Source organism: Rhinoraja longicauda, chromosome 13, assembly GCF_053455715.1.
Source record: "Rhinoraja longicauda isolate Sanriku21f chromosome 13, sRhiLon1.1, whole genome shotgun sequence".
NCBI classification, from domain to species: Eukaryota; Metazoa; Chordata; class Chondrichthyes; order Rajiformes; family Arhynchobatidae; genus Rhinoraja; species Rhinoraja longicauda.
Genome location: NC_135965.1, coordinates 4852999 through 4879742, shown reverse-complemented (window position 1 = coordinate 4879742; position 26744 = coordinate 4852999). Strand labels below are relative to the sequence as shown.

At 42.3% G+C, this 26744-nt stretch overlaps 1 protein-coding gene across 5 annotated transcripts in view; it reads right to left on the bottom strand.

The window, feature by feature from the left end:
* LOC144599398 (ATP-binding cassette sub-family C member 5-like) overlaps window positions 1-26168 on the bottom strand; it is an 85581-nt gene extending 59413 nt beyond the window's left edge. For 2 of the 5 annotated variants that reach the window (XM_078410224.1, XM_078410226.1), the window contains exons 1-5: window positions 25782-26168; window positions 22520-22675; window positions 11672-11832; window positions 9723-9878; window positions 4023-4170 (exon numbers count right to left, since the gene is read on the bottom strand). In XM_078410224.1, the coding sequence (XP_078266350.1) occupies window positions 4023-4170; window positions 9723-9878; window positions 11672-11832; window positions 22520-22630 (576 nt within the window). In that variant the 5' untranslated portion in view covers window positions 22631-22675; window positions 25782-26168. The other 3 variants (XM_078410225.1, XM_078410228.1, XM_078410227.1) reach the window with 3 other exon arrangements.
* Window positions 26169-26744: the final 576 nt, after the last annotated feature.

The following is a 26744-nucleotide window of genomic DNA, read 5'->3' as shown; positions in this document are numbered from 1 at the left end:
GATGAAACTAAGATTGTCATCAATTAACTTGTAGTGAGAGGCAAGACAAATCCATTGTCCCTCTTCTTCGACAGTATTATTTTACACTGAAATATTCATTTCTAATCAATATTAAACCTAGGAATAACTGCTGGTATAATAAAACCAAATGAAAAAGCTTTAAATGGCAATGTAAACATTACTATTTGTAATCACTACCTTACCTTAAAGCACGATGACCATTTGCGAATGACTTCTTATCTCATTCCAAAGCACCTTTACATGGCAATCCTATGAATGCTAAGAATAGCTTCTACTGTGCATTTCACGACAGAGAACTTTAGTTTGTAAATAAATTACACTGTTAATGTAGTGGGCATTTCTCCAAAGTAACTGATTGTCTCACCTCTTCCATCTTTTGTCCATTCACAAGAATTCTAAAGTATGACAATGAGATTCTTAGAATTGATTTTACTATCAGCAAGCCTCTAGCTCACGATCCTGGTTTTTAAAAACAAAAATAATAACACATACTCCAAATAACCAAATTTTCAGGTTTTCTTCCTCCACTTCCATAGCCTAACAAAAAAGGTTTCCAGGGATGAGGGATTTCAGCATTGTAGAAAGGATGGTTGCTATCTTTGCAGTAAAGGTTGAGATTTTATAGACGTGTACAAGATAATGATTGGTTTAGTTAGAGTACAGAGAGAGAGGCTGTTTCCATTTGTGGACAATTCAAGGACCAAAACGCAGAAAATTCAAATATTGGCAAATGATCAGGAATTCACTGACAATGGGGGCCATGGAAACAGGAGCAGTGCTTTCAATTTGAAAAGCACTTAGAATAATTGATTTGTTGGGGAAAGGAATAGGACTGATGTGGTTATTTAACTGGAGCAGAATTTACTAAAACTTGATGAAGAAGCCTTCTTCTAAACCTCTACAATTTAATCTCTGACTTAAATTTATCTATCATCTGGAAATGTGATATACTTTTGTTTTAATAAATATTTCCAGAATCCTTTCACTCGTTGTATTTAATTTTATGCTAAATGAAATTTGATATTCAACAAATCCAAACTACAGGACTTTTTTAAATGTTTATTAATGATGTTCAGCTATCATGCTGTTAAAGAGGATTTAAATGGAGATCTTAGCATTGGTAATTTAAAAGTTTACACGGTAATACAATATCGCAATATAAGTTAATTAGATTGGGGGATAACATAAAGTTCTCGTTCTTAAATATCCAATGTTTGGTTTATTTTAATTTTGAACGAAGAAACAAAATCTCAACCACCAATTGCTCTCTTTTCCGATGCCATTACAATTTTAATGGCTTCATGAACTCTATAGTGAAATGCACATTCTTCTGATATTTAGGAAAGAACTGCACACTTTGTTTCAATTTCAAGAAATGTAAGATAGTTGGAGGAATCAAACTAACCAATATAAAATTACACAATTAATAGGCAGTCATTTTTTCTACATATGAAAATAATTCAAATAATCTGCTTCTTCCCTATTTTATCATTTCCAAACACCAGTTAACAGCAAGCAATTTTCCAGAACCTTGAAAATGATCCAAGAGAATTCAACACCATTGTAAAAGGAAAGGTCAGAATCACAATTAAATTAGTACTCTTCAGTGAACTGGAATGGATTATGAAGAACTCTATGCATTACCATAAAAAAATATTTTATAACATCAAATTTACACAAAGCTTGAAAATTAGCTGCACCCTTCACCATACCTTTTGATAAGAATTCAACATGAATGAACTATTAAGTTATAATAAAATGCACCCTCCATTTCTACTGATGCCGATTACCTTCGTCTGCACACCAATATCAAATTGAAAAAAGAGTGCTTTGGAGACTCTTCATATTTTCATCAACCCAGCTAAATATTGGCAAATGCACATGTGCAAACTAATTCACTTTCTTATAATAGAGCACTTTTCCTCAGTCACTTTTCATTAAGCTATTATTTAAATACAAGAAAAAGCAAATCAAGTAGAAAGGAGTTGTTTTCGGTCTTCTGCTGTCAATAGAACTAATACAGTACAAGAAGTATTCAATGTGCCCTTTACAAAGTTCATAAATATCAGTGAGTTATAGTTCTCTTGAGCCTCACTGGAATTTAGAAGTCAAATTTGACTTTAATGTTCTGGTTAAAACAAGTGCTACCGTTCCCCATTGCTAATCAAAAAAAACCTTTTCCCAATCAACAAATGAAGGTTTATGCAAAGGGAAAACATTCTGAGGAGCCAAGAAAAAAAGAATGAAATGTACTGTTTTTGATTTACATAAAAGGCAAAGTCTTGAAAAAGATCCAACTGCAAAATGATGTGGCGGAGACATTTTCTAATTACTCATTTTCTCATTTATGGTCAAATTTTTGACTCACTAAAATAACCCACGAAAGTTCTTTTGTCAAACACAATCCAGTAAACTAAAATGAAGTAATTTCTTAAAATAATATGCTAATTTCAGTAAGAAATCAGATTCACTTTTATCAAATCACAGAAACACCCATTCTAAATAAGAATATTGCTCCGTGTGCAGGAAATTAGGTTAAATTAAACGTTCAAGATTTTCTTTGTTGCTCCCAACCTCAATTGGTTTCCTAATTTTTGGTTTTAAAGAAAATATTAAACCATTTCAAATAAACAACTGAAATCAGAGGTCATAGAATGTGCACTGCACAACGCATAACTGTATCCAGTTTTACATTTATCTTTATAACAGCTTAGTAGAGCAAGTCTTGCTATCTTGGAGAATGAGAATTTCAACAAAGGCCACTCCCAAAAACTAAATCGTTTGCTCACTATCTCATGCAACAACCCCATATTATTTAAATATACACAGGAAATTAGTTAAAACTTGTCTTAAGTTCTTTACGTCACTGACAATTAACTGGAATCCCAAAACCACCACCACCCACCATGAAATAAAATTACCTTGAAACTTCTTCATCTTACTGTTCTTCTCCCATAACAAGTAGATACTTAATTACTTAATCCTTCTTCTAATTCTTAAGTTTTTATGCAAATCAGATAGATCACCCATTTTAGGTTTCCAAACCCTAAACCTCAGACATTTCCTGCCAAAATACTGCCAGGTCCCTCTCGTGTCATTTCCCAGCTTCCAGCTTCCCCACCCCAGCAAAATTGATACATACTGTACTACATATTTCTGGAGAGAGCAGCTTTCTGCTGGAGGAGATTCCTTTTCCACAGAACTTTAAAGATGTCCTTCCAGAGCAAAAACAACATGGTTAGAAGATTCAGTTCAAGTGCTTACACACATACACGCACGCAAGCAATTAACACAAACATTCACAGAGAGCATCAGCAAGTCAAGGAAAATAAGCATTCTGAATGTATACATTATGCCTCTCCTTAAATATTTCCAATCAAATTCAAACAGACATGGCTCTATTATTTATTTCCTGCACTAATCATTTATCATGCTCCAAGAAGGTATTCCATATATTGCATCAGAAAACAATTACACTTCAAAACTCAAATGAACCTACACTTAAAAATATAATGATTTTGTTTACTGGCACATCTGACTGATTCTGGAGGAAAGATTTACTCAGATACTCCAAAAGCTATACTCCTGGATAAGGAACAAGAAATGTTACAACTAATGAAAATGGATTAACATCACACTTCTACTAGTTTAACACAATTCAGAAACAGTTACCCGTCATCCTATAGTCAAGAAACATCTTTCCAATGATACCTTGTCATTGGCTTTAAAAACAGACGCAAAGGAATGCAGTACAACTTAAAAGATTGAATCAATTAGTTAGTTGTTATTTTTCTTCCATGCTTTACCTTCATCCCCAACAGCTTCTTTCTTGGACACTCACTAATGTACCATTAATCACTTACTTCAGTGCAGAGACAATTATTCTGAAGCAAGGTCATAAAGAATGAAAGAGGACAGCTATAATCGTGATGCCTCTCTTCCCTACCAAAAAAAAAAGACCATGAAAGTTAATGGAAATTCATAAGTCAGAGATAACTTACTGGTCCGCAGAAGCCAGCCACCATTGTAACCATCAAGCAGATCACAGAGATGACCAGCCTTGTCTGGCAAAACCTCCAAATCACTCTGTTTAGTGAGGCATTTTCCTGGCCACATTCTTTTAATTCTGTTTGCCACAGCCGTTCTAATCTGGAGAAAAGCAATATATATGGAATTTGAAGACACAAGCAAGATCTCAATGAAAGATATGTTTCCCAGTCACTCAAATTTACATTCTTAGGACATTATTATTCCTGGTGCAGCTCGATAGGACTTTGGTTAAGCCGCATTTTGAGTATCACTTGCAGTTCTGGTCACACTATTACAGGAAAGATGTGGAGGCTTTGGAGAGGGTGTCGAAGAGGTTTACCAGAATGTTGCCTGGTTAGAGGGTTTCAGCTACAGGGAGAGGTTGGATAGAACTTGGATTGTTTCCTCTGGAACATCAGAGCTTGAGGACAGACAATAGAATATAAAATTATGAAAGGCACAGGTAGAGTAGACAGTAAGAACCTTTTTTCCCCCAGGGTGGAAATGTCCAAAACTAGAGGGTATAACTCTCAGGTTTGAGGCAGAAAGTTTAATGGAGATGTACGGGGCAAGGGCCTGAAACACACTGCCAGGGGTGGTGGGAGAAGCATACAATAGTGGCGTTTAAGAGGCTTTTGGATTGGTACGTGGAAGTGCAGCGAATAAAGGGATATGGGTCACGCAGAGGCAGATGAGATCAATTTTAACCTGGCATCATGTGAGCCGAAGGGCCCATTTCTGTGCTGTACCGTTTGTGTTCTACAACAACAAAGAAATGAATCTAGCCAGCGAGAGAAAACTATTTTAGTTGCACTGAAGCAATAAGCACATTATATCACATGCAAGATTTCAGTTTTTGGTGAAGTTTGAACATTTCTAATCGCTTTTAACAGCGGTTTCCCACCACTGAAAAAGTGGGTAACAAAAGATTTGTATTCCTTTTTTAAAAATTAACTCAAGTTTCATTATTTATACAAATCAGATGATTTAGATAATTGGATAATTTAGACTTCTTTGAGGAATTGGTAGCTAACTTCCTACAAATGCAATCCAGTAGTCATAATTAATTATTATCAAGATTTAGTTCGCTGAAGAAAATATGTCGCAAATTACATCTTACGCACAGGAGGCCATTCAGCCCATTAAATTTGGAGATTCCTGGTGTCGTGGACTGCGAGGAAGGCTGTCAAAGAATACAGCAAGGTATATATCGGCCACAGAAATGGCAGATGGAGTTTAGTCCATGCACATGCGAGATGTTGCACTTTGGGAAGTCGTATGCAAGGGGAAAATATACAATTATTGATATAACCTTTAACAGCATTGATTCACAGGATCTTGGGGTCCTAGTCCATAACTTCCTGAAAGTTGCAACGCAAGTAGAGTGGTAAAAAATGCATATATGCTATGCTTGCTTTCATACGTCAGGCATTGAGTATAAGACTCAGGAAGTCATGATACAACTTTATAGGACTTGAGTTAGGCGGTACTTGGAGCATTGCGTGCAGTTTTGTCGCCCCATTATATAAAGGATATGGAGGCTTTGGAAAGTATGCAGCGAGGATTTACCAGAATTATGCCTGCATTAGCATATAAGGGAGAGGTTGGAAAGGTTGCAGGAGGTTGGAATGCCAGAGGTTGCAGGGAAACCTTAAATAAGTATATAAAAGCATGAGGGCCATAGATTTGGTAGACAGTCAGAACCTTTTTCAAATCGAATACTCGAGGACATAGCTTGAAGGTAAGAGTAGCAAAGTTTAAAGGAGACGCGCGGGGTAAGTTTTCTTTCTCCCACAGAGGGTGGGAAGTGCCTGGAATGTGCTGCCGAGGATGGTTGTTGAGGCAGATACAACATTGGCATTGAAGAGACTTTTGGATAGGCAGGGAACGGAGGGATAATGGATTATGTGCAGGCAGATGAGATTGTTTTGGCATAGACATTGTGGGTTAAAGGGCCTGTTCTTGTGCTGTACTATACTACATTCTGCGAATCACAATAGAACAATTCTGTCCCCCCCCCATCCTTATTTCCCTGTAGCTATCCAATTTATTCTCTTTCACATCCATCAGCAACCCCCAACCCCTTTTGACTGCATAGTTATTCTGACAGAGCTCAGCACAGTGCAGCAAAACAGCAGAATAGCTAACTCTGTAGCTGTCGCTTGGGTATTTGCTCAACACTATTTCATAAAAGATAGAGATATTTTGCTCTATTCCGTTATTAATTCATTAAGATTACATAAATGTATGAAGTTTCCATTTGTTTTTCCATTGATTACAATGAAATTAATAAGGGAGTAATGTACTCTATCAAATTACTGCTGAGATAACAATGATGAAAATAATCCCTTAAATATGGATCAGTCGTCGTGAAATGTCAACTGCTTCTGGTTCCACTAATGCAGTATGGATATTTATGCTTTTGATCCTCTTTTCCTAACCAAAGGGTGAAACAGTTATGAAATTCCATTACTTCCTTGGTTATATGTCCTTCATTCAATTTACAACACAATATCAGCCTGGACTTGCAGGTGAGGTTGATGTATGAATAAATTCACTTTAAATTTGCACAGAAAGCAGTTTATGTACAAAGAAAATTAAGGTACAGTAAGTTATATCTACAAAAACAAGGCAATTTCTCCAGAGAAAAAAACCCCAAAGTAGTGGAAGTGGTGGAGGCAGGCTCGATTTTATTATTTAAGAGTAAATTGGATAGGTATATGGACGGGAGGGGATTGGAGGGTTATGGTCTGAGAGCACGTAGATGAGACTAGGTCAGAGAAAGTGGTCGGCGTGGACTGGTAGGGCCGAACGGGCCTGTTTCCGTGCTGTAATTGTTATATGGTTATATTATATGGAGCATGGTAAAATCCATGAAATTAATTTCAGTCACTTAGGAGGCACAGTGGCTCAATGGTAGTGTTGCTGCCTTACAGCGCCAGAGATTCGGGTTCGATCCCGACTATGTGCGCTATCTGTACAGAGTTTGAAAGTTCTCCCTCTAACAGCGGGGATTTTCTCTGGTTTCCTCCCACATTCCAAAGACGTGTAGGTTTGTAAGTTAAATGGCTTCTGTAAATTGTCCACAGTGTGTAGGATGGAATTAGTGTATGGGTGAATGCTAGTCGGCGCAGTCTCAGAAATTGAACCTGGAGGGGAAAAGCACTTCAAGATTTCTAAAGAAAAGTCTCGACCCGAAACGTCACCCATTCCTTCTCTCCAGAGATGCTGCTCAGTTACTCCAGCATTTTGTGTCTACCTTCAAGATTTCATAATGTACTCCAGCATTTTGTGTCTACCTTCAAGATTTCATAATGTACTTTTTAAAATTAGGTGTGCAATTAGGTCTCACAAATGGCAAAGAAGATAAAACTTGCTGTTTGTTGAGAAATTAAAGCTATTCTGAACAGTGGATGAACTTCAAAAAGGTGTGATATTTAAAAAAATAAACATACCATTTGAACAGAGCGATATTCAAATTTACATCTCATCTGAAACTGTGGCACAACCAGTGAGTTGATGCCTCATAAAGGTTTAAAGGTCTTTTATTGTCACGTGTACCAATTAAGGTACAGTGATATTCGATAGCTGCAGTATCTCGGGTTCCATCCTAATCTCTAATGGGTCTGTGTAGAGTTTGTATGTTCCCCATTATTGTGTGGGTTGGCATATTCAATGGTAATTGTAAATTGTTCCTAGTTTGTAGGTGAATGACGAATTTGGGGGAGAGTTGTGGACAGTTAGACAAAGTTTATAGGATTGAGAATAAAAATGGGATTAGCATTGGATTAGTTCAAGTGAGTAGTCATAGGACAGGTCAGGCAGCATCTAGGAGAGAGGGAATGGGTGACGTTTCGGGTTGAGACCCTTCTTCAGACTTGTATTCTTCAGATTTGTACCAGCAACTGCAGTTATTTTCCTACACTAGTTATACGACAGTGTGGACTCAGTGGTTCGAGGAGCATGTTTCCATGCTGTGTCTCTCTAATTTTGCTGAAAGACAGCACCTTGATTATTGATTATGTGCAGGCTAAAATAATATTTTCATATCATGTATGATGTAAAATGTAGAATGACAAATGAAATTATGCATGATGGAACTGTTGTGAATATCCTATTCTAGAGGGAGCATACCCATCCTACTCAAGAATTTTGTCATATTTTGTTGGCTATACGTTACATGCGCATTATTTCAAGATAAAGCTTCACATTTTGTTAATGGGCATTATTAAATGAAGTTTGGAACACAAATGAATGCCACTGCCCAACTCACTGTTCAAGCATAGTGAAATTTCTTCAACCATGAATTCTCCAGTTTTATGGAGTAAAAAGGGGAACGCAAGCTTGATTGCAATAAAAAGACTAAAGGATTGAAGAGTTGTGAATCGTGATGCAGGAGGAGGGAATGTTGGGGAGGGGAAGAGGAGAAATCGGTACGAGTCCAGAAGTGGGGGGTGAGACAAGGAAAGGAGGGGTCGGGAAACAAGGGAGGGGGTTGTAGTTAATTTAAAATTGGAGCAGTCAATGTTTGTACCATTTGGTTTGGTTTAGTTTCATTTAGAGATACAGCGCGGAAACACACCCTTCGGCCTACCGAGTCCACGCCCCAGCAATCTCTGCACATTAACACAATCCTACACACACTGGGGACAATTTACACATACACCAAGCCAATTAACCTACAAGGTCTTCTGAATGTGGGAGGAAACCAAAGATCTCGGAGAAAACCCATGCGGTCACGGGGAGAATGTACAAACTCCATACAGACAGCACCCGTAGTCAGGATCGAACCTGGGTCTCCGGCGCTGCAAGGCAGCAAGTCTACCATTACGCCACCGTGCGTTGTAAACAACCCAAACGGAATACGAGGTGCTGTTCCTCCATATATGTGTAGCCTCACTCTGGCAATGGAGGTGGCCCAGGACAGAAAGCTCAGTATGGGAATGGGAAGAGGAGTTAAAATGGTTAGCAACCAGGAGATCCTGTAGGCCTTGGCAGACAGAGTTCAAGTGTTCAGTGAAACGGTCAGTGAATCTACACTTGCTCTTGCTGATTTACAGGAGGAAACATCGTGAACAAGGGATGCAGTGGATGTGGTTAGAGGAGGTGCACGTGAATCTTTGTCTCACCTGAAAGGAATGCTGGGATTCCAGGAGGTGAGGAGGATGTATAGAGGCAGATGTTACATCTCCTGCGGTCACGGGGGAAAGTACCTAGGGGAGCGGGAAGGGATGGGTGAACCGAGGAATTGCGGGTGGAGCGGTCCCTACGAAAGGCAGAGGGGGGGGCGTGGATAGGAAGATGTGACTACTAGTGAATCACGTTGGAGGTGATGGGAATATCGGAGGATGATGGGTTGGATGTGGTGGCTGGAGGGGGCAAAAAACGAGGTCCAGTACTGTACTGATATATAAAAAAATTATGTGACTGCCTATCTGCAGCTTTATATTAAAAAAAACCTATCTGGATATTCAAACTGCATCATAAACATATTCAAAGGTCAGCACAGCTTTTGATTCTCGACACACCAACATGCCTGGTCACATGACACATTAAGATAGAAATATTTCATATCTACAAAAGCTCCACATGAACAAAGGAGAAAGTCTTTTCATGGCACAAAAATTAGTCAAGGCAATTCCAATACAATTGCTTTGAGATCATACTCATACCTTCTGCTATTGAGTTCAGAAGATTCATATTTCGACAAAGGCCAAACATCTTCCAAAAGAAGCTGCCCTTTTTTATAAGCCGTAAATGCCAAAGATGTCATCCAACTGAATGTCATGAAGGAAAAGAAGCCCGCATTGTCCACAGGATGCTTTTGTCTAAATATATAGGAAAAGACAAATTGTAATTATGGAACAAAACACAAGGACATAACTATCAGATCCAAATCCCCTTTTGAAAATTACTTTCACATGGTCCTCAGGATGAGGTGGCAACTTAAGTCTGCCTTCCTCTTTGGTTCAAAGGCTTTAACATCTTTTCCCTGAAAACTGTGTCACAAGTAGACAGGGTGGCGAAGAATGATTTTCACACACTGGGCTTATCAGTCATTCAGTATTACGTTGTAGTTGTAGTCGTACAAGTTGTTAGTAAGACAACACTCGCAGTATTATGATCAGTTTTGGTCATCCTGTTATAGGAAAAATGCCATTAAGGTAGAAGGAGTGCAAGAAAGATGGACTGGGATTTTGCCAGGACTCAAGCTATTGAGTTATAGGGAGAGGTTGGAAAATGCTAGGATTTTGTTCCTTGGAGCATAGACAACTGAGGGGTGATCGTATAGAAATGCATAAAATCATGAGAGGCATAGATAGGGTGAATGCAGAGTTTTTTTCCTAGCGCTGTGGAATGATTAACTGGAGGGCACAGGTTTAAGGTGAGAGGGGAAAGATTTAACAGGAACCTGAAGGGCTTTTTTTTTTGTTGCATACATGTGATAGTAAATATATGGAATGAGCTTCCACGGGAAGTGAAGGCACAAGGAACTGCAGATGATGGTTTACAAATATAAACAAAGTGCTGGAGTAACTCAGGAGGTCAGGTAGCATCTTTGGAGAAAGTGGCTAGATGACATTTTGAGTTGGATTCCTTGTTCAGACTGACTGGAGGAGGGGGAGAAAGCTGGAAAGAAGAGAATGAGACAAAGTCTGCCAAGTGATAGGTGGATACAAGTTGGGGGTGGGGTTGATTGGTGGATGGAAATGCTAGAGCTAAAAAGGAGACAAAAGAGTGTAAGGGGAGAAGAGGAGGGAAATGTGAAGTCTGAGGAAGGGATATAGGTGGAAGGGGAACGGTAGGGAAAGGGGTCTGGATCGTGGGAGTAATTAGTGTGCACTTGGGTAGGGTACGGGGAAGAGAGGGGAAAACAAAAGGAGGGGGTTGTTACCTAAAGTTGGAAAATTCAATGTTCATACAATTGGGTAGTAAGCTACCCCAGCTGAATATGAGATGCTGTTCCTTCAGTTTGTATGTGGTAACATTCTGGAATGAGGGAGACCCGGAATAGAAAGGGTGATTATGGGAATGGCAATGGGATGGCGCTGAGGCAGACCGAATGCAAGTGATCAGCGAAATGGTCACCCAGTCTACACTTGTTCTCACCGATATAAAGGGGGGCAACCGCAGGAACACCAAATGCAGAAGAAGTGGTTAGAGAAGGTTCCCATGCCCCATTTAAATTTAACCAGAAATTATAATACCCTGTAATATTAATAGAAATATCCAAAATATGGAATATATGACAGTTTGATCCTGAGCATGCCAAATTATGTTTTACATAATTAGTACAGATGGGAAATATTGGAAAAGAACAGAAGACATTCCATCGAACATACTTGCTGAGATTTTCTGGAGAGGAAATTACAATTTAATCCATTTAAAAAAATGTAATGTAATTTAATCCATTTTTTAAAATGTAATGCATTGTGAAAGATTTTCCCTTGAATTTCAGCTAAATATCAACTTTCACTGCAAAACCACTGCCCTGAAATCCAAGATTTAAAAAGGTGGACCAAAAAAAGTTAAGAAATGTGGATGTGTTCAGTAAATACCTGGAGGTTGCTTTCTGCTATTCCAGAAATATTTCTAAACTTGCATTAAATAAACCACTCACTTGGTGGAGCTGCGAATGGGCTTGAACAGGTGTAAACTTTGGTGATACTTTCCCTTCTGTTTTTCTTCATCCAGGATCTGAAAACAGGAATGCGTTGAAACATCCAATGACAGACCTTCCACCCGACCTGCAGTTTCCAAAGCATTTTCACACAACTCTCTCTTCCGTTATAATGAAATGGGTGGGGGTGGGGAAAAACAAATGGAAAATATATCAACAAAGCAGTTAAATATTTGGAAAAATATTTGGAAAAAATCACATGTGGTTAAAGTGCACATTGGCAGATTTTATTAAAGGCCATTTTAATATCTTTCGCCCTGATCTTAAATCTTGTTCCCTCTCCACAAATTTCTATTCTGTCTCTGGCCACTTTCTCAGACTGCTCAATGTTCCATTTCACAGTGAACTATGCTTCAGATCATATATTATTTCCATAACCAAATCACTTTTATACATGTGTAGGAACAGCAGCTCATATTTCGCTTGGGTAGCTTACACCCCAGCGGTATGAACATTGACTTCTGACTTCAAATAGCCCTTGCTTGCCCTCTCTCTCCATCCCCTCCCCCTTCCCAGTTCTCCCCTCAGTCTTATTGTCTCCGACTACATTCTATCTCTGCTCCTGACATCAGTCTGAAGAAGGGTCTCAACCCGAAATGTCACCCATTCCTTCTCTCCAGAGATGCTGCCTGTCCCGTTGAGTTACTTCAGCATTTTGTGTCTACCTTCCCTTTTATACATATTGCCTGTCCCCTAGATTGCCTCTGCAGCTACAAATGAAAGATTCAGCCATCTACATTAACTCAAGTGATTGGTTGTAAATGTTTTGCTCAGCTTCCCACCATTGACACGCCCTAAATTTCAGCTCATCTAAAGATCTACTGCCCAAAACTTGCACAGTCATTGTTATCCAGCACTTTTAAGCTTGTTGATCAATGTAAGCTAGAGATCAACAATACATTTTAAAATTGCTCTCCACTGTTCAGATTCACCCCTGCCTTCTCTTAAGTTCGTAAGTTATATTTTCTGGAACTGTGCAAAAATGAGGCCATACTGGGAAAATGTTAACGCAGTTGTTAAAAATATCTTGGGTTATAAAACCCCAAATACCTGCCCTGTGATGTATCTGGGGTGCATTATTTAAAGTTATTGTAAAAATAGAAGATACCTACTTGATTAAAGTTTTACTTGCAACAAGTAAGAAGGCCAGGCAGTGTAGTGGCTTAATGAAAAAAAGTCCAAAACAGGAACAGTGGCTAGAAATTGTGCGAGACATCTTTACTATGGAGAAACTGACATATCTCTTGAGAGTCACAGAGAATTCATTTGAGAAGATCTGGGAAAAATGGATCGTTTATTTGAGCCATGACACCAACGAGATAAATGCCTAGCTAGATATTGGAAGATTGCGTTATATAGAACTAAATGGTACGTTTGGGCGAATATTGAAATATCTCCAGATAACCAATCATTGTTACTTTTTAATTTTTTATTTGGTAAGTGTACCATACTGTTTTATTCTAATTTTCTTTGTTTCTATTAAAATTACTTATTTATTGTTGTTGTTTTTCTTATTTTATTTATGTTGATGGTGTTGTACTGTTTTGTATATATCTCTGTGAAAAATCAATAAAAACTTAAGTAAAAAAAAAGTTCATGAGTTATACGAGCATCAAGTTTACTCCGCCATTCAAACATGGCAGATCTATCTTTCCCTCTCAACCCCATTCCCCTGCCTTCTCCTCATAATCCCAAACACCTGTACCGATCAATATTCTGTCAATCTGCATTTTAAATATACCCAATGACGGGCTTCACAGCATACTGTGGGAATGAATTCCACAGATTCAGCACAGTGTGACTAAAGAAATTCCTACTCGTTTCCTTTCTATAGGTAGGTCCTTTTATTCTGAGGTTATGGCCTTTGGTCCGAGGCGCTCCCACTCGTGGAAAATCTCCCCACGTCCACTCTATTGAGGCTTTTCACTCTTCGGTAAGTTTCAATGAGTCCCCTCTCATCCTTCTAAACTCCAGCGAGTACAGGCCCAGTGCCTTCAAACATTCATCATATGTTAGCCCAATCTTTCCTGAGATCATTTTCCTAAACCTCCTCTGGACCCTCTCCAACGCCAGCACATCCCTCCTCAGATATGGAGCCCAATGCAGCTCGCAATACTCCAAATGCGGTGTGACCAGTGCCTTTTCAAGTCTCAGCATTACGTTCACGTTTTTATATTCTTGTCTTCTTGAAATACAGTGCCCTCCATAATGCTTGGGACAAAGACCCATCATTTATTTAGTTGCCCCTGTACTCCTCAATTCGAGATTTGTAATAGAAAAAAAATCACATGTGGTTAAAGTGCACAGTGTCAGATTTTATTAAAGGCAATTTTTATACATTTTGGTTTCACCATGTAGAAATTACAGCTGTGTTTATACATAGTCCCCCCATTTCAGGGCACCATAATGTTTGGGACACATGGCTTCACAGGTATTTGTAATTGCCTAGGTGTGTTTAATTGCCTCCTTAGTGCAGGTATAAGAGAGCTTTCAGCACCTAGTCTCTCCTCCAGTCTTTCCATCACCTTTGGAAACTTTTATTGCTGTTTATCAACATGAAGACCAAAGTTGTGCCAATGAAAGTCAAAGAAGCCATTATGAGACTGAGAAACAAGAATAAAACTGTTAGAGACATCAGCCAAACTTACCAAAATCAGACAACCTTACCAAAATCAACTGTTTTGAACATCATTAAGAAGAAAGAGAGCACTGGTGAGCTTACTAATCACAAAGGGACTGGCAGGCCAAGACCTCCACAGCCGATGACAGAAGAATTCTCTCTATAATAAAGAAAAATCTCCAAACACCTGTCCGACAGATCAAAAACATTCTTCATGTGTGGATTTGTCAATGACTACTGTCCACAGAAGACTTCATGAACAGAAATACACAGGCTACACTGCAAGATGCAAACCACTGGTTAGCTGCAAAAATAGGATGACCAGGTTACAGTTTGCCAAGAAGTACTTAAAAGAGCAACCACAATTCTGGAAAAAGGTCTTGTGTTCAGATGAGACGAAGATTAACTTATATCAGCGTGATGGCAAGAGCAAAGTATGGAGGAGAGAAGGAACTGCCCAAGATCCAAAGCATATCACCTTATCCGTGAAACATGGTGGTGGGGGTGTTATGGCCTGGGCATGTATGGCTGCTGAAGGTACTGGCTCACTTATCTTCATTGATGATACAATGCTGATGGTAGTAGCATAATGAATTCTGAAGTGTATAGACACATCCCATCTGCTCATACTTAAAGGGTTGACGGTGGATGATACTTAAAGGGTTGACGGTGGACATGCAATGGAAGGCAATAGGGAGGAGGTCCAGCTACTTGCAAAGTGGTGCGTTGACAACAACCTGGTCCTTAACACCAAGAAGACCAAGGAGCTCATTGTGGGCTACAGAAGGACTAGGGGTGGTACGCACACCCCCATCCATATTAACGGGACGGAGGTGGAGCGTGTTTCCAGTTTCAGGTTCTTGGGTGTCAACATTTCTGATGTCCTCTCTTGGACCCACAATACCTCAACACTGATCAAGAAGGCTCACCAGCGTCTCTTCTTCCTGAGGAGACTAAAGAAGGTCCATCTGTCTCCTCAGATTCTGGTGAACTTCTACCGCTGCACTATCGAGAGCATGCAGGTTCAGGAACAGCTTCTTTCCTGCGGTCGTTACCTTACTTAACTCTGTGCTTCGGTGATTGCTGCCATCCCCCCCCACCCCCCCTCGGGCACTCCCCTCATCAGTGACTGATCTCGCTCACCGGAATTTCCACTACCGCTACTATGCATATATGTATATATTATATGTTTTACTATTCTATCACATGCACTCTAGTTAAGATGCTAACTGCATTTCGTTGTCTCTGTACTTGTACACTGCACAATGACAATAAAGTTTGTATTGTATTGTATTGTATTGTATTGTATTTAAAGATTGCATGGATGAACTACAACAATTGTTCATCCCAGTTTGGCGAATGAACAAACCAGGAAAGGTAGTGCATCCGTGGCTAACAAGGGAAATCAAGGATAGTATTAAAACAAAAGATGAAGCATATAAATTAGCCAGAAAAAGTAGCATGAAAAAGCGAATGGTATGTTAGCATTCATAGCAAGAGGATTTGAGTATAGGAGCAGGGAGGTTCTGCTGCAGTTGTACAGGGCCTTGGTGAGACCGCACCTTGAGTATTGTGTACAGTTTTGGTCTCCTAATCTGAGGAAAGACATTCTAGCCTTAGAGGGAGTAAAGAAAAGGTTCACCAGATTGATCCCTGGGATGGCAGGACTTTCATATGAAGAAAGACTAGATAGACTAGGCTTATACTCGCTGGAATTTAGAAGACTGAGGGGGGATCTTATAGAAGCATATAAAATTCTTAAGGGGTTGGAGAGGCTAGATGCGGGAAGATTGTTCCCGATGTTGGGGAAGTCCAGAAGGATAAGGGGGAAGTCTTTTACGACCGAGATGAGAAAACATTTCTTCACACAGAGAGTGGTGAGTCTGTGGAATTCTCTGCCACAGAAGGTAGTTGAGGCCAGTTCATTGGCTATATTTAAGAGGGAGTTAGATGTGGCCCTTGTGGCTAAAGGGATCAGGGGGTATGGAGAGAAGGCAGGTACAGGTTACTGAGCTGGATGATCAGCCATGATCATATTGAATGGCGGTGCAGGCTCGAAGGGCCAAATGGCCTACTCCTGCACCTATTTTCTATGTTTCTATGTTCAAACAAATGCCTCAAAACTCATTGGTCGGCGGTTCATTCGACAGCAAGATAATGATCCCAAACATACTGCAAAAGCAACAAAGGAGTTTTTCAAAGCTAAAAAATGGTCAATTCTTGAGTGGCCAAGTCAATCACCCGATCTGATCCCAATTGAGCATGCCTTTTATATGCTGAAGAGAAAACTGAAGGGGACTAGCCCCCAAAACAAGCATAAGCGAAAGATGGCTGCAATACAGGCCTGGCAGAGCATCACCAGAAAAGACACCCAGCAACCAGTGATGCCCATGAATCGCACACTTCAAGCAGTCATTACATGCAAAGGATATGCAACAAAATACTAAACATGACTACTTTCATTTACATGACATTGCTGTGTCCCAAACATTCTGGTGCCCTGAAATGGGGGGACTACAGCTGTAATTTCTACATCGTGAAACCCAAATGTATAAAAATGACCTTTATTAAAATCTGACAATGTGCACTTTAACCACATGTGATTTTTTTTTTACAAATCTCAAATTGTGGAGCACAGAGGCAAATAAATAAATGATGGGTCTTCGTCTCAAACATTATGCAGAGCATTCCTGGCTACCGATTTGACTTCCAAATTAACTTTTTGGGAGAACTGTACCAGCACACCCAAATCTCTTTGCAGCTCCGATTTCTGACTTCTCTCCCCATTTAGAAAATGGTCTACGCCTTTATTCCTGCTAACAAAATGCATAACTCCACACGCTGCTGTGCTATATTCTATCTGCCACTTCTTTGCCCACTCTCCCAATCTGTCCAAGTCCTTCTGCAGAGTCCCTGCTTTCCCTACACCACCTGTCCCTCCTCTATATCATCTGCAAACTTGGAAGGGGAGAGGGTGCCACTCACCTCGGCCCCGTGGCGCCAACGCTGCAGCCAGAGCGAGCCGTGGACCCAAAGCTTCTCCTGCATTGGTCTAGGACCCTCACCTGCCCCACTCAATCCCCCTTATCCCTCACTCCCCTCCCCCACCACTCCCCACCACCCCCACTCCCCTCCCCCCCACTCCCCATCCACCCCCTCCCGTCCCTCAACCCGGACATCAGTCAGAACCCCCACATCGCCCTCCCCTGCATGATTAATATATATTGAAAGATATACAATATAACATTTTATATTCTTACACTATTATATTTTAAGTATTATAATTGTTATATTATATTATTATTATTATTACCCTACATGTGTACGCGTGTGTGCAGTGGGGTTGTAGTCTGGTGATTGTCCGGGACGCTGGTTCGGGAGGGGGGGGGGGGGGGCAGGAGCTGGGACTACACCACCCGGCGGGCAGCGTGGCGGCGGGAGGCGCGCACAAGATGGCGGAGCGGGAGGAGGAGAAGAAGGAGAGCGGCCGCCATTTTTGTTGGAGTCATCGAAGTGGGCGCTGGAGGAGGAGAAGAAGCTGCCTGGTGGGGATTATAGTCCGGTGATGGTCCGGGGCACTGGGCCCAGGCGGGGGCGGGGACTCGACGACCATCCTCCATCCCTCCCCCCCACTCACCCATTCCATCCCCCCTCCCCACCACTCACCCACTCACCCACTCCATCCCCCCCTCCCCCCTCTCCGACTACCCCCCAATCCATCCCCCCTCCCTCCCCCCTCACCCACTCCTTCCCCCCTCACCCACTCCCCCCCCCTCCTACTCCCCCTCACTCCCCTCCCCTACTCCCCCTCACTCCCCTCCCCTACTCCCCCCCACTCCCCTCCCCCCACCCCGACTCCCCTCCCACCCGCACTCCACCCCATATCCTGTCTACATCTCCCTACCGTTTCTGGATCTCACCATCTCCATCACAGGAGACAGACTAGTGACCGACATCTACCACAAACCTACTGACTCCCACACCTATCTTGGCTATCTCTTCCCACACTGTCCCCTGTAAAAACTCTATCCCCTACTCCCAATTCCTCCGTCTACGCCGCATCTGCGCCCAGGATGAGGTGTTTCACACTAGGGCATCAGAGATGTCCTCATTCTTTAGGAAACGGGGGTTCCCCTCTTCCATTATAGATGAGGCTCTCACAATGACCTCCTCTACATCCCGCAGCTCTGCTTTTGCTCCCCCTCTCCCCATTCGTAACAAAGATAGAGTCACCCTTGTCCTCACCTTCCACCCCATCAGCCAGCGTATACAACAAATTATCCGCCACCTCCAACGGGATCCCACTACTGGCAACATCTTCCCATCCCCTCCCCTTTCTGCTTTCCGCAGAGAACGTTCCCTCCGTAACTCCCCGGTCCACTCGTCCCTTCCCACCCAAACCACCCCCTCCCCAGGTACTTGCCCCTGCAACCGCAGGAGATGCAACACCTGTCCCTTTACCTCCCCCCTTGACTCCATCCAAGGACCCAAACAGTCTTTCCTGGAGAGGCAGAGGTTCATCTGCACCTCCTCCAACCTCATCTATTGTATCCACTGTTCCAGATGTCAACTTCTCTACATCGGCGATCGTTTCACTCAACACCTTCGCTCAGTCCACCTTAACCAACCTGATCTCCCGGTGGCTCAGCACTTCAACTCCCCCTCCCACTCCCAGTGTGACCATTCTGTCATGGGCCTCCTCCATTGTCAGAGTGAGGCCCACCGCAAATTGGAGGAACATCACCTCATATTTCGCTTACACCCCAGCGGTATGAACATTAATTTCTCTAACTTCAGATAGTTCCTCTGTCCCTCCCTTTCCCCTCCCCCTTCCCCCCACTGTCTTCCTGTCTCCCACAACATCCTATGTTTGTCACACCCCCTCCCCTGACATCAGTCTGAAGAAGGGTCTCAACCTGAAACGTCACCCATACCTTCTCTCCTGAGATGCTGCCTGACCCACTGAGTTACTCCAGCACTTTTGTGATACCATTGTAAACTCTATCGGTTGCTGTCCTAATCTAGCAGCCATGCCCTTCAGGATTACGGCAATTGGAACAACAGCAGACATTTCAAGCCATTCTTAATGTCATCCCATCCCAGAATTTAATTTGGCCTTGGTACTTGCAAAGCATTTGTTAACAGGAGTGCATACTGATTCAGCAATGTGAGAGAGGGTGGAAAGAGATAGTGATTATAGACGAAGTGGACCCGTTGGGCCCAAACCTCTCCTGCATTGGTGCAGCATCCTCTCCCCCCCCCCCTCGTCTCCCTCCTCCCCCCCTATTCCCTCCCCCTATTCCCTCCCCCTCATTCCCCCACCCCCCTTACCCCCTCCCTCCCCCACCCCCTCCCTCCCCAACCCCACCTCCCCCAACCTCTCCCCTCCCCCCACTCCCCTCCCAACACTCTCTTCCTCCCCCTCCACACCCCTCCCTCTCCTCCTCTCCCTCCAACCCCCTACCCTCCCCCCTCCCTCCACCTCTCCCCCACTCCATCCCCCTCCATCCCCCTCCCATCCCTCCATTAAGCTCCCTCCTCCCCCTCCCATCCCTCCCTCACAGATAAATTTAAACTTTAAAATGTGAATAACTTTAAAAATATAACACCGATTTCAATGAAACTTCTTCCATTAGCACCAAAGGGATGACGGTGAGTAAGGTGGGCCTAAAATTGTTGTGCTAACGTGTACCATTTGGGCTGCAGTTCAGCAACAAACAAACAAGAGTTTTAGTATATCGAAGCACATTTGACGATGTTGTGATACTTGGTGGGGTCCAGAATGAAAAATGAAGTTTATCCTTTCTTTCTATAAACCTCTGTGTGAGATCAGTTATGGTGAGTCTGTCCCGCTGGCAGGCCAATAAATATTTAGGGATTGTAATGGAACAATCTGGCTATTGTTTGACATGTCTCGGGGACAGATTTTCTAATTTAAGCATAAATTCCAAGATAAAAGAATGACTTTTATGTGGTAATTTGACTGGTGCAGCTGTGCCTTGATAATTCTTGTTTTTCTTATATATTGATGTACATGTCTGATATAACCAAATGGCATGCAAGATTAATTCAGAGGACAGTTAAGAGTTTACCACAATACTAACAGATCAGACTGCAGAAGGAAACAGATTTCATGCCCTGTGGGAAATCAGTGAAAAGAGATGGATTAAAAATCATGATCTAATAGCTTCTTAACAACAATCACTGAGAAACTTTCCAAATTACAGACTCCAAAGCAGTATATTGCGATTCAGATGTCCCCCCAAGTTCTGAGAATCGACACCTTCTGCACTGCAACAGTCTGTGGCTGATTATTTGAAACTGCCAATGGTCAAGCAAATGCCTTGATGCTGATGGTTGTTGATGGTATTGTAAAAAATAGCATTGAATTCCATGCCTGGTTCAATAGTACTAACTTTCAGCCATTTCAGAAGGGTAAACATAGAAACATAGAAAATAGGTGCAGGAGTAGGCCATTCGGCCCTTCGAGCCTGCACCGCCATTCAATATGATCATGGCTGATCATCCAACTCAGTATCCCGTACCTGCCTTCTCTCCATACCCCCTGATCCCTTTAGCCACAAGGGCCACATCTAACTCCCTCTTAAATATAGCCAATGAACTGGCCTCAACTACCTTCTGTGCTGGTAGAATTCCACAGATTCACCACTCTCTGTGTGAAAAAAAAAAGTGTACATATACTGGCAGCCATAATCTGGCATACACAATCTCTGCTAATAATTCCGTGTTGCAAAGCTGTGTGGTTGGAAGTGCTGCCCGCAGAACAAGTTGTTAACCCAGGCCTTATCCACGTCTGCTAAATAGATATATTGAACCCTATGCTATGGCCTTTTTTCCCCAAAGAGCAGGAGGTTTTCAAACCACAACCAACACATTCTCCAACAGATACTTCCAGAAATTTTAATTGCATAGAATTTTGCTGCATTCAGTTCAGCCGTCAAATTATGATATAAATCCTGATTTAACAGCAACACTCCTGTTGAGTGCATAGTCCTAAATGACAATCCAATAAAGGGCTGAGAAGTGCTACATTGTAAGGAGAGCTATGTTGTCTCTAATGCATTACACAAATGAAATTGTTGTGTTTAAAAAAACTGCAGGGATTGCTGCCCTATTAATATGTGATCTGCAAAGTCATTACATTTTTTACATTCATGTGACTCACTGGAGAACAGTTAAGTAAACAGTCTCCCAGTTCACCATGAAACTTTCTCCCCATTTTATCAGTCACATTATAAACTCATCAGGCTTCTTAAATTCCATCAATAGCAACCTCTTTGGATACTACTTTATAATTATAGTTACCCTAAGAGCTGTGATTAAAAAATTAAATTTCCAAAGATATAATTTATTAAATCTAGATACAGTATTCAAGTACAAATTGAAGAATGACATTTAGCATTGCACATTTGCTATAACCAATGTTTTTCTCAAAACATACTATAACTGGTATTGTATTAAACAAAATTGCAGTGTGAATAAGAATTTGGCTAAATGACAGAAAACAACAGTATTTTTAGAATTTTGTTTTCCCCCGGAGATAAACAACTCTGTTGCTGGGCTAGATGGTTTGAGTTATAAGGAAACTGGATAGGCTAGAACTTTTTCCAGGAGCAAATAAAGTGGAGAGATGAGCTTCTGGAAGTTTATAAAATCATGAGGGCCAAGGATAAAATGGGCAGTCACAGCCTTCTTCTGAGGGGAGAGTCATCAAACAGGTTTAAGGTATGAGGAGAAAGATTTCAAAAGGATCTGAGGAGTGAGTTTTCCTACATAGATGATTGTGGGTACACTGAATAAGCTGTCGGAGGAAGTGGTAAAGCCTGAAACATTAACAATATTTAAAAGACAATTGGACAGGTGGCTGGATAGGAAATATTTAGAGGGATATGGGCCAAATACAAGCAAATAGGACAAGCTCAGGTAGGCTTCTTGGTTGGCAAGGATGAAGCGAGCCAAAAGGCCTATTGTCTGTGATGTATAACTATATAAAATGCAAAGATTATGTCAATAGGAATTTCAATTAGTGGCACAAACATGTCCAGCCATTTGTGCTATATTTGTTATATGACAAATTTCATCCTTAAAAAGCAAACACAAAGTATGGTGTTAATACCTTTTCATTAAATTAAACATACAAGTCTAACCTGTGTTTCTCCTTGATCTTTGTGCCTTTCCAAATGTGGGGATTTTCTATTCACTGTTTTACATCCAGGCTCGGGAATTACATATTCTATTCTGACATCAATATCCTTCATGTTTGCATCTTTAGGAAATCAGGCCAAGGCTTGTTGGTATGTTTTCTGCACTTTCAAAAATGAGAGAAAGACAAATAAAGTAAAGGTTCTTCACACAGAGAAAATGATCAAGCAAAAAATAGATTGCACATACACTTGAAAACAATAAGTTAAAATACCTTCAAAGATTCAACAAGATGAGCAGCCCATGTTGAAATGTCAATAAACATTTTGGGTATTAAGATTATTCCAGGTATTTGCAAGTCAAAAATTTCTTACCTAAGCCCTCACAGTGGCGCAGCTGGTAGAGCTGCTGCCTCATCGTACCAGAATCCTGGGTTCGATTAAAACCTTGGGCTCTGTCTGAGGAGTTTGCACTTTTTCCGTGACCAAAGATGTGTGGTTAATTGGCTTCTGTAAAATTGCCCCTAATTTGTATTGGGTGGATGAGAAAGTGGAATAACGTAGAACTTGTGTGAATGGGTGATCAATGGTCAGCATGGACTCAGTGGGCTTAGGGTCTGTTTCCATGCTGTATCTCTAAACTCAACTCGCCCATCCATCCCTTCTTAGAAAGGAGAATGGCTTTAAAGGAATAATGTAATTTCCTTGCTATGATTAGTTCAACAAATAATAGTAACAAGGATAAAATAAGGGACAAAAAACTCTCTTCAACGAACTTAACAGCCCAATTTCCAGTACAGTTTTGCCATTCTTTCAATGCAAATTTAAGCATCGTAACCCAATCCATACTTTCAAACCTTAACTCAAATTTTGAAATTTGCATGAATTGCCAAGCGAAACTTGAACCATCACCAATTTTTTTTCTGATTTCTGCTTATTCAGTCTGCTACTTTTAATTCAAAACTGTATTCTAAATGCTTCATGCAGCCTTGGGAATCAAAGCTAGGGAAGTGCACAAGATTTAAATGCGGACATAACACTATTTGTGTATGTGATGCCTCCGATTATATTATATTCCAGGAAGTTAGAAATAACTCCAAAGCACAAAATATTAACGTACAGGTATGTAGGTTAATTGGCTGGGTAAATGTAAAAATTGTCCCTAGTGGGTGTAGGATAGTGTTAATGTGCGGGGATCGCTGGGCGGCACGGACTTGGAGGGCCGAAAAGGCCTGTTTCCGGCTGTATATATATGATATGATATGATATGATGATATTACAAAAGACCACTAACAAACAGCGGCACTGTGGTGCAGCAGTAGAGCTGCTGCCTTCCAGCACCAGAGACCCGGGTTCGATCCTGCCTACGGGTGCAGTCTGTACGGGGTTGTACGTTATCCCCGTGATGTGCATGGGTTTCTCCAAGATCTTCGGTTTCACCCCACACTCCAAAGACATACAGATTGGTCAGTTATTTGGCTTAGTATGCATGTAAATTGTCCCTCGTGTGCAGGACAGTAGTCAGCATGGCCTCGGTAGGCCAAAGGGCCTATTCCCACGCTGTATCTCTAAACTAAACTAAACCAGACTGCAGAGGTCATCAACATCACCTTTTGGTTCCTTTAATGTTACAAAGCTACAAAAAAAAATCAAAAAACAATCAAATTAAAAGTTGGGCGGCACGGTAGCGCAGCGGTAGAGTTGCTGCTTTACAGCGAATGCAGCGCCGGAGACTCAGGTTCGATCCTGACTACGGGTGCTGCACTGTAAGGAGTTTGTACGTTCTCCCCGTGACCTGCGTGGGTTTTCTCCGAGATCTTCGGTTTCCTCCCACACTCCAAAGACGTACAGGTATGTAGGTTAATTGGCTGGGTAAAATGTAAAAATTGTCCCTAGTGGGTGTAGGATAGTGTTAATGTACGGGGATCGCTGGGCGGCACGGACTTGGAGGGCCGAAAAGGCCTGTTTCCGGCTGTATATATATGATATGATATGATATGAAAAGCAGTAACTGCTGGAAATACGCGAAGGATCAGGCAGCTTTGGAAAATAAAAGCACAGAGTTAACGTTGCATGCTGATGACCACTCACCAAAACTGGTAAAAGATCAAAATTAAAGGTTTTAACTTACAGAGGAGCAGAGAGAACAATTTCTATCTCCAATTTCAAATACTCCTGTATAAATACTCCTAAATTTCCTATGTCCCACCCATCCTGGTGAGGTGCAGTGACAGGTGTTACTTTGCGTGTAGTTGCAGGGGAAGATGGCTGGAGAAAGAGAGGGTTGAGTGGGAAGGGATGAGCAAACCAAGGAGTTGTAGAGAGAAATAGTTAGTAACAAGGATCTCCCGCAGGCCTTGGCAGACCAAGCACAAGTGTTTGACGAAAACGGAAGCAGAAATAGTTGGGAACGGGCTGTGACTGAGGATGGGATCATGTCATCATGTCAATGGTGGCAGGAATGTGGGAGAGTGTTGTGCTGGGTGTGGAGGTTGGTGTGGTGAAAGGTCTGAGCTTGAGGAAATCTATCCTTGGTCCATCTAGGGGAGGGGTTTGCACACCTGCTAGAGACAGAGGTGACAACAGGTGAGGGGTCCATCCACAACTGATGGGGGACAAACCACGTTGACTGAAGAGTACTTCTCGGATGTCCTAGAGTGGAAAGCCTCATTTTTGGAGCAGATGTGGCAGAGATGGAGAAATCGAGAGTGTGGGATGGTGCCCTGCCACCACACTACCCCCCCCCCCCCCCATAACATCCCCTCATCACCCCGCCCCCCCCCCCCCCCCAACATACTCCTTTCCCCTCTTCCGCAGTCATCTCTCACCCCTCCTGATATCATCAATTTCCCTTTTAAATCTCCCACTTTCCCCTCCCGTCCCCTTTTAACCTCCCCTTGGAACCACCACCACCCTCCTCCCTCCGTTCCTCACATGCAGTCCCCCCACTTGTGTCAGTCACTCAGTTTCCTCGATCTCCACCTCATCCCAGATATTCCCTCTTGAGCTCCCTATCCCTCTCCTCCGTCGTGCTTGCTACCTGAGAGATATTTTATTTTCCTGGTTCAGATAAACGACGATGGAGCTGAAACGTTTTTTTTTTTCACCCCTCTTTTTCCCCCCCGAGCATTCTCGCTATTTTCTGATTTTATTTCCGATTTCCAACACCTGCAACGTTTCACTTCTTCGCAAATTCAACGATGGTTATACTGACAAACAAACAAACAAACAAACGAACGGACGGACGGACGGAGCTCTCTCTCATTACCGGCAGTGACTGATTCAGCCCGGTTGCCTTTCGAGGTCAACGCGCCCTTCCGCAGTTTCAGGTCACTTTAAATTCCTTCGCCGCACAATTCCGCTTTGAAATTTCACGACTCCAATTTTCAATTTGGGGTTAAGGCCGCGTATTTCCAGGCAGCGAAATGTTCGTGATTCTGGTCGTGGAATCGTCGCGGGCTTCTTCTTTAACCTGATGTTTAGGCGTTCCTGGCTGAACGACAGGCAGGGGGCGGTTAAATGACTCACTTTCACCTTTTTAAAAAAGTGCCATTAATATTAATATTTGTGTGGGTGGGGGGGGGTGTAGAAATAGACATTTCATCAAATTTCCTCAGTCTTTTGCCTCACGATGACGTCTCTCTCTCTGGAAAGAAATTCCGCAGCGGGCGGGGGAGGAGTGTGCAAAAAAAAAACGCTCCGCTCCGCTCCGCCGCTGCGCACGCCGGGGATTGTAGTTCCTCTTCTGACCCCCCCCCCCCAGTGCACCCCGGGGATTGTAGTTCTAAGCTGTTCCCGCGCAGTGCACGCCGGGGATTGTAGTTCCATCACCGAACCCCCCCCCCCGCAGTGCACGGCGGGGATTGTAGTTCCTGGCGGTTCAAGCTGTGCACGCCGGGTATTGTAGTTCTATAATCCAACCCCCCCCCCCCCCCCCCGCAGTGCACCCCGGGGATTGTAGTTCCTTTCTGAACCCCCGCAGTGCACGCCGGGGATTGTAGTTCCCTCTCTGAACCCCCCACCCCCCCCCCCCCGCATTGCACGCCGGGGATTGTAGTTTGGTCAACGTGGGTTGTTTTTAAATGTGCTATACAAATAAAATTAACTTGACTTGACTTGACTCTGAACACCCCCCCCCCGCAATACACACCGGGGATTGTAGTTCCTCTCTGAATCCCACCCTGCCCCCCGCAGTGCACACCGGGGATTGTAGTTCCTCTCTGAATCCCGC